Below are 14,230 nucleotides of genomic sequence, written 5' to 3'. Positions count from 1 at the left end.
GTGACCAAAGGCCAGCACGCTAACCATTTAGCCATGGAGCCGGACTGTAGTCCTAGTTTCGTATATGTATTCAGCGGTGAAAACACTTGAAGTTGTATTGATAAAGTTAAAAGATTGACTGGTTAAAAGTGTGAGAGAATATCCTTCCCGATATCAACTGTCAATGTAAATATGCATGTTAATTGAACGAAAGACTCCTATGATCAAAATTATATTATGTGTCTAGTTGAAGGCAGAGTGGAAGTCTAAAAGAAACAAGGAAAATAACCAATGAATATTTGTATGAATAGCTGTAGAACGCATAATTAGGAAGAACAATCCTTTCAATTTCCATTGTCATTGTGAATCAACACGGAGATGAAACTTACAAATTACATTAAATAAACTCTCGCAAGTTTCTAAACCTATTTGTTTTTGGCAATACCCATAACACCTGAAGCCTGGTAAACAAACTCTCTTTTGCTGTTTTCCTCTGATTACCATAGCGAAGTTTCTTTCCAAGACAGTAACATTATTGCCTTTCTTTCAAATGCAAACATATACTGTAATTCCTATTCATTTTCTTCATTGCTGCTAGAATCTGTATCACTATGTTGCTATCTCTTGTCAGTTTCTTCTGAAGCATCCATGTCATAACCTTCATCTTCAACATCAAAGTGCTGAACCAATCTACAATCTCATGAGCCTGTGTGATTCTCCGCATTGCCACCATCAGCCAAATTCTCTAACAAAATCCGGCGGACATTCTCAGCATCGTGTATGTTCCTCAAATTGTACTTCTTAGATGCCATTTCTAATCTGCAACAAAAAAGAAAAATACACATTGTTGAAGGATGTTCGAGGAATGAGCCTGCCTCTGAGAATGGAACAAATGTGCTCATGTTGTATCTATGAGATACAATACCTTTACAACTTAACTGGACTAATAAGTAAGACAGGGAAGTGTATTGTCTCCACTTATGTTTATAATGGTTATGAATCAAATTCTCAAGGAAATGAAGGCAACATATGCAGGAGATATGAAAATATTGTTGTTTGCAGATGACATAGTTATCTGGGGAGTCAACATTACAGAAGTTCAAATCCAACTAGAGGCTTTAAATGACAATATTGAGAAATATGTATGAAAATCAGTGTGGAGAAGAGCAAAACAGTTGTGATGACAAGAAGAGAAAGATAAGGAAAAAGAATCATTAGTATAAGGGGACAAAACCTTGAGGTTGTTGAATACTTCAAATATTCACAATTAAGTATTTATTTTCCACCTAGTCGATACAATGATTGCTTAAGGCAATTTTTAATGGTCAAAAGTGCGATACGGACCATGAAGCTGATTTTATGTAATACTTCAAATATATCTTTCCAAGACAGTAACATTATTGCCTTTCTTTCAAATGCAAACATATACTGTAATTCCTATTCATTTTCTTCATTGCTGCTAGAATCTGTATCACTATGTTGCTATCTCTTGTCAGTTTCTTCTGAAGCATCCATGTCATAACCTTCATCTTCAACATCAAAGTGCTGAACCAATCTACAATCTCATGAGGAGATCAGCAGAAGGGTACAAGCGGGAAATACGTTCTAACAGACTGTAAGGAACTTGGTGTGGAACAGAGGAGTTCCTGTGTAATATAAAGAGATAATGTATAAAACTCATATGAACTATATTCCTATATCTTCTATCTTCTATATATATGAAATAAGAGTTTTGTCTGTACATTGCTCAGAATTTGAAAAGGATGGTATTTCTGTATCGGTCGTGTCCATAGTAGCAAGGAAATGCACTTTTTAAGTTTCCGTAATGTCTGTCTGTCTGTCTGTATGTATGTATGTATGTATGTATGTATGTATGTATGTATGTATGTATGTATGTATGTACACGCATCACGAGAAAACGGCTGAATAGAATTTAATGAAAATCGGTATGTAAAGTCCGGGAATAAGTCGCTACAATCTAGACCATAAATAATCTTATTCACGCTGAGAGAAATGGTAGTTTAGGGGAAGGCCTAAAATTTAATTCTCAAATATTTATGTTATTAGTGGATCTATTTTAATGAAAATCGGTATGAAAAGTTAGGAAATAAGTCGCTACAATCCAAGACATAAATAATCTTATTCACGCTTAAAGAAATGGTAGTTTAGGGGAAGCTTAAAATTTTAATTCTCAAATTTTTATGTTATTAGTGGCCCTATCATAATTAAAATCGGTATACAAAGTCATAAAATAAGTCGCTACAATCCAGGCCATAAATAATTTTATTCGTGCGGAGTGGAATGGTAGTTTAGGGGAAGGCCTAAAATTTAATTCTCAAATGTTTGTGTTATTAGTGGTCCTATCGACAAATACTGCATTACTAAAGTTATATAGTATTAAATTTCCGATCATTTATGTCTTATACATTTGTACCGTACCGGCTATAACAGACATGTTCATGAATTTGGATTTTTGTTGCTAAGTCCATATCAGCACCAAGTCACGATAAAATGGGTAAACAGAATTTAATGAAAATCAGTATGTAAAGTCGGGGAATAAAGAACTATAGTGTATGCTATAAATAATTTCGTAAGACTCCCTATTATCACAGAGTCGAAAGAAAACCAAATGTGAAAGCCTACAATACAGACAGCTCATAACATTCAACAACAACATTACATTGACCATTGTTTGTTGTGATATGCTTTGTGTCTTCTGTTGCCAGTCATGTCCGATAGATGTGATTACGGCTGTTTACCGATTTTTTTTAAAACTTGCTTTACGTCCACAGACACAGATAGGAATTATGATGACGATGGGATAGAAAAGGGTTAGGAGTGGAAAGGAAGCGGCCGTGGCGTTAATTACGGTAATTACGGTTTTTCACTTTTCATTTGCCTGGTGTGAAAATGGGAGACCACGGAAAACCATCTTCAGGGCTGTCGACAGTGGGTTTCGAATCCACTACCTGCCGGATGCAAGGTGACAGCTGCATGCTCCTAACCACACGGCCAACTCTGTCGGTCGTACCGAGTATAACAGCCTGCCTGAATATTGGCGGGAAGTAGCTGGGGAGTTAGATAACTTTTTTCCTTAGTATCTCATTCCTCTGGCTCATAAATTTTCCGATATTACTGGTACGTAACGCACTGGTTCATCATAGCATTCGAGCTATTCAATCCCTACTCTAAGGCACTCACTGGAATGAGCAGTGTGTACATTTAACGGAAGAATGGTTAAGGAGTGCTCACGACTGTCTATGGCCTGGTCATTCCAGCACTGGAACTTTGGACTGTTAGATGGGCATCGTAGTACTGTTCGTTAAAAGTGAGAAAATGTGCGGTTTTTCATCTGAGCGAGTATTTTATATGAGAACGTTGCTTTTAATACCTACGTTCATGCTGACGTTTTTGTAATGGCCTAAGCTGCAGTTAGGAAAACTACAAAGACAGTCTTTCTGAGAATCCCGTAGTGAAGCACGGGTACATCAGCTAGTTAACATATACATCAGAGACTTGGACTTTGACAGCAAGAAATTAGAGTAAAATTCAGGCCACCAGGTGAGTTGGCCGTGCGGTTCGGGGCGCGCAGCTGTGAGCTTGCATCCGGGAAATAGTGGGTTCGAACCCCACTGCCGGCAGACCTGAAGATGATTTTCCGTGGTTTCCCATTTTCACACCAGGCAAATTCTGGAGCTGTACCTTAATTAAGGCCACGGCCGCTTCATTTCCATTCCTAGGCCTTTCCTGCCCCCCATCGTTGCCATAAGACCTATCTTTGCCGGTGTGACGTAAAACAAATAGCAAAAAAAAATTCAGGCCGGTGAGATGAAGTTCCTGAGGAATGTGGTAGAGACAGAATAAGAAATATTGAGGTCAGAAAAGAGATATACCGGACGAGTTGGCTGTGCGGTTAGGGGCGCGCCGCTGTGAGCTTGTATCCGGGAGATAAAGGGTTCGAATCCCACTGTCGGCAGCCCTGAAGATTGTTTTCCGTGGTTTCCCATTTTCACACCGGGAAAATGCTGGGGCTGTACCTTAATTAAGGCTATGGCCACTTCTACCAACTCCTAGACTTATCCTATCACATCATCGCCATAAGACCTATCTGTGTCGCTGTAACACAAAGTCGCTAGCAAGAAAAGAGATAGGGGTAGAAAAACTGAGTGATAGGATGGAGAAGAATGAACTGAGATGGTTTGGACATGTTATGAGGATGGAGGAGGGAAGTATACTAAAACAAGTGTTGGAGGCTAAGGTAGAAGAAAAGAGGGCAAGAGAGAGGTCCAGAGCAAGATGGATGGACTGAATACTGTAAAAGTGATTATTTAAATGATGTCTTCATTATTGTCTGCTTAAATGCATCGATTACATCAGAGTTTAAATATTTAGCTTGATTATCACATAGTGTTTTGCACGAGCGGTGTCTGGTTTAGTATGGAATCGCATGCGAGCACTCGATTCCGCCTGACATTACAAACTCGAATGTCACTGCACAGCAACTGAGCAGTAAGCCTTGGTGTTGCATGATTATGAATGAGCAGTAGAACGTTATAGTCATTCAAAATACTCTGTTATGTCTTGTTCGTGATAACACTAAAATAGTTCGGTTTTGACATTATTGTTAATGCCCTGACGGGAAATTGATATTTAATCATATTCCCACTGGGCTATTCATTCCTGCCACCCAGCTGACAAAAGTTTCTGGGGAGTATACTGAACCCCACTGATGGATTTACTCATTCAGGGCAAATATTTCAAGTTCACTGTGGGAATCAAAATCTGTATCAAAACTGAATTAAGCTTTTCAGTGTTATTCTAAGCTCTTTCCTCATAACATTTTCATAGCATTTGCATTAATTTATATTAAGCTTACATAATATTTTAGCTGGTCCATGTTGAGCACTGAAAATTTGTGTTCTGTATTTTAAAAGATATCCAAGCAGCTGCTGGTTCACCATTACCTTAATACTGCCCTAATTATAAGGACTGTTTTATTCCAATCGTTTTGTATCAGCCAGCAGGTATGTTCTAATATATAGTACTGACAAGTCTTCACAAAACTGAGTGACATCTGTGTTCTAGTCTCGGGCTGGGCTGTCTCTGTTGGCATACTGTTACTACTACACTCAAGATTTCATCAGTGCTGCCAACTGTTATGAACAACTCACATCACTGCATCCTGAGGAGACAGAATATAAACTCTACTATGCGCAGTCCTTGTATCAAGCCTGTCTCTATGAAGAGGCAATGAAGGTTACATCACAAATTGAAGATCCTGCATATCTGGGAAAGGTAAGGAAAGAACCTTCATTAATGTCAATAAATTTTCCTCCACAGAAATAGTTTATTGTTTACTTTCCTACTAGCATTACATGAATGAATTCATTCATTCATAAAGTAATATACTGTAGCAGGTTATCAGGGCACTAGAAATTAAAATGACTACTCAGAGGCATAGAGTGTTTTACTATCTACAAAATGTACTAAAACTGCTATGTACAGTTATTACAGGTGCACTTAAGTTTGAGTTTTCATTTCCATGCTTTATACTTCTTAACTCAATTGATCACACAAATCTCCAGCATATCAGGGTCTCTGCTCTCCTCCTTACTGAGCGAGTTGGTCATGCGGTTAGGATTGCATAGCTGTGAGCTTGCATTTCTGAGATACTGGGTTCGATCCCCACTGTCAGCAACCCCGAGAATGGTTTTCCTCTGCTCGATCCCAGACCAGTGGTTTTGTCACTAGCCAGACCTGACCAATCCAGACAGTGGCTTTGTCATTAGCCAGTATGCTTACATAATTCAGCTTTTCACCTCTTTCCAACATAGAGTGCGCTGCTGTCATGCTTCAGGATGCTAGAGGCCAAAGGCCAAATAGCCACTACATGAACCTAACCAATCTAGACCAATGTTTATGTCAGTAGACACGCCTAACAATATATAGGAATTGTCTTGTCCCTAGTTGAAGGAAGAACAGAGAAAGACTATACGAATTACATGCTCGGAGCAACAGAAGCACACTCACTCATTGTATATGAAAGAATACGAGGCTAAAACGGAAGCCAAGAGTGGTAGTGGTGGTGATTATTGTTTTAAGAGAAAGTACAACTAGGCAACCATCTTCTATTAACACTAATAAGACAGAAAAAATGGAAGGGGTCTGACACTTCAAAAATGAAGATATCGGCCAAAGGAAGACAAGGGTCACAAAGGTCGTGACCCCCTAGGATTCACAACCTAATACCATTGGGGTCGAAAAAATCAAGAGTTGACCAAGTGAAGTCAGAGATAGGATAGACAAAAATGAGGAGCCTGGCACAAGTAAATGGAAGCAGTACCAGGACTCAGTTGAGGACCCCATGGTCGCCAACCCACGCTCCCATATTAACAGCTCCTGGGCTCCCTGTTTGTCACCTCTTACAACAGTCAGGAGATACCGTAAGTGTTATTCTACTGCCCTCGCCCACAGCAGGGGGATGAAAGCCAAGAAATGTTGATTGCATGTATTCCTAAGTGACCCATTCCCAAAGAAGAATCGTATGGCTTCAGCTGACAAAATGCAAGTCTTCTGAGTTGACAGCACAGCTGCTGTTGATTGAGACATTCTGTTTGTACTACCGGGTTCTCAAATGGTGTCGGATCAAAGTGCTTGTACACAGCAGCTGAGGCCATATTATGATTATTATTATGACTTATTATAATGTAATTTTGCTTCATTTTGATTTGTTTACAACTTATCATACTAAGCCATCATTAAGCTTTATTCTCTGTGAAATGATTTGTATGCACCAACCTGTCCATCCTGCTTCTGTTCTTCTTTCCTTCTTTCCCACAAAAAGTATAATGTAGAAAATACTGATCACATGTTTCTGCAGCGTGGCATTGTTTGGAAGTCAAACGTGGACAATAACTAGCTCAGAAAGAAAGAGAATAGAAGCTTTTGAAATGTGGTGTTACAGAAGAATGCTGAAGATGAGATGTATAGATTGAATTCTGAATTTAATTGGTGAAAGGAGAATGATTTGGCAAAATTTGACCAAAAGAAGAGATAGAATGATAGGACTTGTACAGTTAATTTTTGAGTGAAGTGTAGGCAGTAAGAACGGTAGGCGTAGACCAAGGAATGAATATGACACAGATGTAGTAGCATAGAAATGAAAAGGTTAGGACATGATAGGGTGGGGTGGAGAGCTGTGTCAAACCAGCCTATGGGCCGATGATCCAAACAACAACCCGTTTCTATCATTCTTTTCCTTTAAAAAAAAGTGTAACAGTCTTCGTGGTCTATATTCTCAGACACTTGGTTGTAAGTGAAAGAGTTCATGTATGGTATATCTAAGTTTTAGGTGAGCAAATTTCACTTTTATAGAAGGATTATCCCTGCCTGGATAGCCTTACATGGCATCCTCCTAACTATGTTTTCAGGTTGTTTTGATTTTAAAAAGTTATCTATTTATGATTCAAGAACCTTATCTCTTACTTAACTTGTTTATCTGTATTTCTTTTAATACTGAAATATATATGTGTTTGAAGATCAACAAATTGAAAGCTGCCATCAAGTACGGAGAGGAAGACCTGGCTGCAGCCAAGGGGCTGGTTAACAACAGTGCGCCAGACGATCCCGACACAGAAATAAATCACGGCTGTCTCTTGTACAAGGTTTGTTCCATCCTGTGCTGTTTTCCATTAAATTAATTTGTTACTAGGCATTTCACCTGTCTTTTGGAACATTTTTCTTTCTTTTTTCTGATATTTAACACATTATTTTTCAACATGTGGTACTTAAAATTATGCCGGTCCCGTTGTGTAGGGGTAGCATGCCTGCCTCTTACCCGGAGGCCCCGGGTTCGATTCCCGGCCAGTTCAGGGATTTTTACCTAGTTTGAGGTCCACTCAGCCTATGTGATTAGAATTGAGGAGCTATCTGACGGTGGAAGGCCGCCCCGGTCTAGAAAGCCAAGAATAACGGCCGAGAGGATTCGTTGTGCTGACCACACAACACCTTGTAATCTGTAGGCCTTTGGGCTGAGTAGCGGTAGCTTGGTAGGCCAAGGCCCTTCAAGGGCTGTAGTGCCATGGGGTTTGGTTTGGTTTTGATTTTCGTACTTAAAATTTAGATTAGATTACATTAGATTTGATATTGTATATATTGGTGGCAAAATTAGGGCTCTAGACCCTTTCTTATGCTTAAGCACTTATTACAATAACATGATTGAAATAAACAATTAACAGTGCCTGGCTCATAGTGATAATAATAATAATGATAAAAGAAGACAGAATACAAGAAGAAGGACCATCTGAAATCTAAGATCTTCCGGACTATTATCCGTCCTGTCACTCTCTACGGCACCGAGTGTTGGCCAGTTACAAAGGAGGTAGAACGTTGATCAAGCATCATGGAGACGAAGATTCTTAGGTGGATAGCTGGCATCACTAGACTAGATCATGCTTCAAATGATGATATTAGGAAACATTTTGGCATTGCACCGATCCAGAAGAAAATGCAGGACACCTTCTGCACTGGTTTGGGCATGTGTTGCATGCAAAAAACAATACATTGGCAAAGTCTGCGTATACATTGGAAGTCGCTGGAAAGAGGCCCAATGGACGACCAAGACAGTGATAGACCGATACAGTGTACGATCTGAATGCTGTAAGACTACGTCCAGACATGGCCCGAGACTGAATTAAATGGAGACAACGAATCCACACAGTGGACCCTGCCACCAGGCAGGACAAATGCTAAATAATAATAACATAGGAACTTTGCCATCAGGCAGGCAAAATAGGACTCGAAGTCTCAGTTGAAATAACAAAATATATGACCAACCGATATAAAGGACAGTCCATTTAAAATAAAAATAGTTCAGGGTAATGTTCAAAAATATTTAGGAGAGTGGCTAGATATGAGGAATAATGAGAAATAAGGTGTGGAGGTGAGATTCGTTAAAATAAAGTTAGCGTACATTAAGACTCTTGAGACATACAGTAAGAGAGCAGTATCATGGGGAGCGATAAGGTCCGACACTACCAGGCAGTTGTAAGAAGAGAAGAGAAACACCGAGCTTGAGAAATAAAATCTCAAAACAAGAACTGGAAAAACTAGAACAAAGGATAGGGAGAAAGATCCTAGGACCCATTAAAAAGGAAGGAAAGTAGAAGCTCAGAAAAAATGAGGAAGTGCATAAGGTGGGCAAAGTAACAGACATCTTCAGGACAACGAGGCTGACTTTCATCGGTCATGTGTTCCGTATGTCTAATAGCAGGCTGATGAAACAGATTGTAACACAAGATTAGAATCTCAAAGGCAAACCTAGATGGCACCAGACAGTGGCTGACGATTTGAGGCTGAGCAGAATAACAACAAGATGTCCCAGAAGCCACATTCCTTGCGTTAGAGGACACGCATCTCACGCAGAAAGTGCGTTAGAAGCCTGGAGTCTCTTTTTTGATTCAGATATGATGGAAGAAAATGTGAGCTGTTGTAATATTTGGATCGAGCATAACAGTGGTAATTACATGCGTGAAAGGGATGCTGCAAAGACTGGCGTTACGTGGATGAAGGCCTTGTTAGGCCTTCTTTATACGGCCGGTGCCCTGCGCTCATCTCATCAAAATCTGAATGATTTATATCCAAAGGACTTTACAGGTGCAGAATTTTTTCGAATCACTATGTCTTTACAAAGAGTAAGGTTTCTGCTATAAGGTTCGATAACACCGTGACACGAAAAGACAGACAGAAGTATGATAAGCTTGCTCCATTACGATTTATTTTTTGATAGATTTAATGCTCATTGCACTGAGCACTACAGCATAGGTGAATACGTAACCATTGACGAAATATTAGAGCCGTGTAGAGGAATTGTAAGTTTCGACAGTACCTGAAATCAAAACCAGCAAAATACGGAATTAAAATATTTGCACTCGCTAATGTCGGATTTGTTATGCTCAAAATATGGAAATGTATGTTGGAAGCCAACCAGATGGACCTTACAAAGTGAACAATTCCCGGCATCAAATAGTTTTCCAGACAGAATGTCACTGTTGATAACTGGTATTTTTCAATATCGCTGGCAAATGAACTATTAGAAGATCATCGTCTGACACTAGTTGGTACTCTAAGAAAGAATAAAAGAGAAATTCCAAAGTTATTTACAGAATCCAGAATACATGAAGAATTTAGCAGTCTTTTTGGTTTTGGTGACAATAGCGCCCTTCTTTCCTATGTGCCCAAGAGAAACAGACTTGTTCTCCTCCTTTCAACTTCCCACAACTCAGACTCCATTGATGAGGACTCGGGTGATGCTAGGAAACCCGAGATGTTGACGTTCTACAACGTGATGAAAGAAGGGGTAGACACTCTGAACAAGTTGAAAGCTACGTACACAGTAATGAGATGACCTAAAAGATGACCATTATCACTCTTCATCGCACACGTGCGACTAGGAACGTAATAATTTTTGTGCAACTAGACAAGGGCTAAACAAAATCCAGGATTGAAGGATACCTGAAGATGATGTCAAACCAACTAAAGGAGTTCCCTGCTCATATTAAGAGAATGAAGGACATGTGGGCAAGGATATGTAAACATGATTGAAAACCTAAATAAACATGGTCCATTGTGGCTTTTACAATGTTAAAATAATAATAATAAATAATAATAATAATAATAATAATATCGCCAGTCTGAATGGCTCGGGTGGTTGAGGCACTGGCCTTCTGACCCCTACTTGGCAGGTCCGATCCTGGCTCAGTCCAGTTGTATTTGAGGGTGATCAGATATGACAACCTCATGTTGATGGATTTACAGGCACATAAAAGAACTGCAGAACAAAATTCTAGCACCTCGGCATCTCCATAAACCATAAAAATGCTGCTAGTGGGATGTAAAACCAATAATAATAATAATAATTATTATTATTATTATTATTATTATTATTATTATTATTATTATTATTATTAAAAAACAATATAACTCTAATACATAATTATAGTCTAAGGTAAGGGTTATTCTGCCCGAAGGCAGGTCCGAACCTCCACAGAGGTGCTCCTGAGCTGGAGTCTACGTGTGGTAGGGTGGCCAGTTCCTTTCCGCTCCTCCATTCCCTTACCCCCCACCAACAGTGCATGGCAACCCATCCAACTCCTGACCACGCCCAATGTTGCTTAACTTCGGAGATCTCACGAGATCCGGTGTTTCAACATGGCTACGGCCGTTGGCAATTATAGTCTATGAACAATATTTGACTATTCACTCACCTTCGTCCACTTAAATTTCTTAAGGGAAATTGTATCCCTAATGTTGACAGGCTGAGGGGGGGAATTCGATAATGTGGCAGCAGAGATTATGAAAGAGCGGTTGTAGTATGAAGTAAAGGTATGGTGAAAGAGGAACCGGATCATGTACTGTGATGGTGATGTGATGAGAGGAATTTGAAATGAGTAGAAAGGTAATCTGGTTTATCTGAATTGAGAATTCTGTGGAGAAGAGATAATGAGTGCGTCTTTAATGGTCTTACACTCAAAGCCATGACAGTTTCCTGTAATAAGCTTTTTATATGACTAGATTAAAAATAACTGTAGTGCAGCTGTTTAAACTCTGGTCTAGTTTCCTATTACTGTTTTCAAATATGTTCTTTAATACAGTGCCACAGTCTCAAGGATAGGTGAAATGAGGGAGCGAACAGGTTGTATTTTTATACTTATGGGGAAAATAGTTGAGTTAGCATTTCATAGACTAGAGCGATTTGTGTATCTTTTTGCAGGTACTTGTTACGTGTTCAGTCGAGTGAATGCAATGAGGTAGCTGGGTAAAATTAATTTGGATTAAAGTATGATGGAACTGCCATCAGCTTGCTGAGAGGGAGATGCAGTTTTCAGCATCCTTTTCCATGACATATTTATGTGAGCAACAAGGATTTTCAAAACTTCATCTAAAAGACTACGTGTAGAGACCAGTCTAAAGCTAATGCTGAACAGAATCCAGAATCATATAAATTGATCCAAGCTGAAGTATCTCATTAATATTATGGTAATCTCTGATCTATTCTATTAATTTAAAAGAAAATTAAAATATACAGCCGAACCTGAGTTATACATACATCAACATGAAGAGCAGATTTTTTCGTATAACCAAGAATTACTTACAAATCAGGTCATATAACACACACGGCTTCTGTTCCATACACTTGCACCAACATTGCATGCATCTCTGTCGCCTTTCTTTTTCCCGAACTTGTAACAAAACTTGATGTTTATGCACTGCTCTATTGCCTTACGACATGAGTCTTCACATGCACTACATTCAAATGCTACGTGGTGCTTCTTGAAGTGTCTCTCTATTCACATGCTCATGCACGCGGTGTTACCACACATTGCCATTGCAGTATCGGTCAGTTCACCATTCTTTTAAAGCACATCTTGTTTACTTTAGTCCATACACCTTCAGCTGATCATTCTCTGAGGTTCTTTCTTCCCTGGATCTCCATCTCAGTATTACATCAGATGGCTAAATTAGATGTAAAAGCAAATGCCTCAAGTGAAGTGTCCTTTCTTTTTAGGAAGGAAGATACGAAGATGCTCTACAGAAATTCACCACTGCGTTGCAAGTTCTCGGCTACAACCCTCACCTCTCATACAAAATTGCCCTGTGTTACTACAGACTGAAGGAATATGCTCCTGCATTGAAACATATCTGTAAGTGGACTATGTAGTTCAGTAACTTTATATTCAGTCCAGCATTTTATACTTTTATCATTTGCAATTTTAATGTACATATAATATTTCAACCATTATTGTAAAAATCGATGCGGTACTATATTTATAGTCTCACTGCAACATATGTAAACTTGGACAATTCACTATTTATTGATCAGTACCACGATACAATTTTATATCACATAACATTTCATGCATTTCACCATTTTATATGCACGATATCACATTACACGTATAGCTCATTTTATCAGTCTTATTAACAAAATATTGTTCTGCAATATTGACAAATAAAAGTGTACCTTATTTAGGCTGATGGTGACCCACACAGAGTTGAAACTAGTCCCTTAACAACACATTGTAATGTATACATAGGCATTGCAAATATTGTAAAGTATTGAGTAGGTGGAATAAAACTTTGTTAATTAAATTCTATGTAATCTTAATTCAGTATGGAACCAAATATGAAATTTATAACCTTGGATAAAACAAATAGCAAAAAAAAAAAAGTAGCTGTTAACATGAATACGTTTTTGGGCCCGGGGTCTATCTGGAATCAGCGGCATCAATTTAGCACAGACAGTTTTGCATGGACAGAAAACAGACACCGTGATAACCAGACAACCAGTGTTCGTCATCTACTTTCAGCTAAGTCTTCTTCCTCACATTACCACCATGTGCCAGGACTCTGCCTTCTATATAAAGTAGGTACAAACGGCGCCCTGTTTTAAATGAGAAAAGGCAGTTACTCGCGGTGACGTCGCTGAAGGCAGCAGAATTTTTCTCATAATATGTGTCTTTGTGAATATTTATGGCCATAAAACTGTGTGCTAAATCAGTGACCATTTTGTTGGACGTAGATCTTGATAGGTGAATGCCATGGCAATGTTGTGTGCTGAATCAGCTGCTGTATTGTTGGACGTATTTCTTTCACTTTATCCAAACTCTTTATCTCCTCTATGGGTGGAGTGAAATGATGCATTATCTATACCCCCTGCATGTCATAAGAGGCTACTAAGAGGGGAACGACCTGAGAATCCGTACTTGCTCTCTCATCTTCTAAACCCAGAAACATATCTGTGATTCTTTGTTTTGTAGTGCAGAGATTTTTATATTTCTTTTGTTGATATGTTTTAGCATTGTATGCTACCACATTTTATTTTCTTCTGACTCTGCGATATTAAAGCCTTTGAGGCCTAGGCTTTTATTCCCCCGCTGCCCTTTTATGATTTCTTTTTCCGTTATTGAGTGACCATTCCTTCATGTTTTCCATCTCACTTGAATTGTCATTTTTATTATCTTCTTAATCATTATGGGCTGATGATCACACAGTTTTGCACCTTATAAAAATAGTCACAACAGCAATCGCCACCTTCACCAGCTATCTCATTACCATGACTCTTGATCAGTAACATTTTATATCAAGAGTGCTGACTGTTAATGGACCTGCTGTACTTCTTCTTGATGCCTTATTCATTCCGGATGTTGGTGATCATCATGGCGACGTTGTCTGTTGACAGACAGCCCTGAAG

At 39.0% G+C, this 14,230-nt stretch overlaps 1 protein-coding gene across 1 annotated transcript in view; it reads left to right on the top strand.

Annotated features, from left to right (window-relative positions):
* Ttc30 (tetratricopeptide repeat domain 30) overlaps positions 1-14,230 on the top strand; it is a 55,252-nt gene that overhangs the window by 3,254 nt on the left and 37,768 nt on the right. The window contains exons 3-5 of the mRNA XM_067156028.2: positions 5,065-5,274; positions 7,518-7,643; positions 12,545-12,680. Of these exons, the coding sequence (XP_067012129.1) occupies positions 5,065-5,274; positions 7,518-7,643; positions 12,545-12,680 (472 nt within the window). The remainder of the gene's footprint in view (positions 1-5,064; positions 5,275-7,517; positions 7,644-12,544; positions 12,681-14,230) is intronic.

The sequence above is a fragment of the Anabrus simplex genome, chromosome 12, assembly GCF_040414725.1.
Source record: "Anabrus simplex isolate iqAnaSimp1 chromosome 12, ASM4041472v1, whole genome shotgun sequence".
Classification (NCBI taxonomy): domain Eukaryota; kingdom Metazoa; phylum Arthropoda; class Insecta; order Orthoptera; family Tettigoniidae; genus Anabrus; species Anabrus simplex.
Note: the sequence above shows the minus strand (reverse complement) of the source record. Positions and strands in the feature narration are given on the sequence as shown.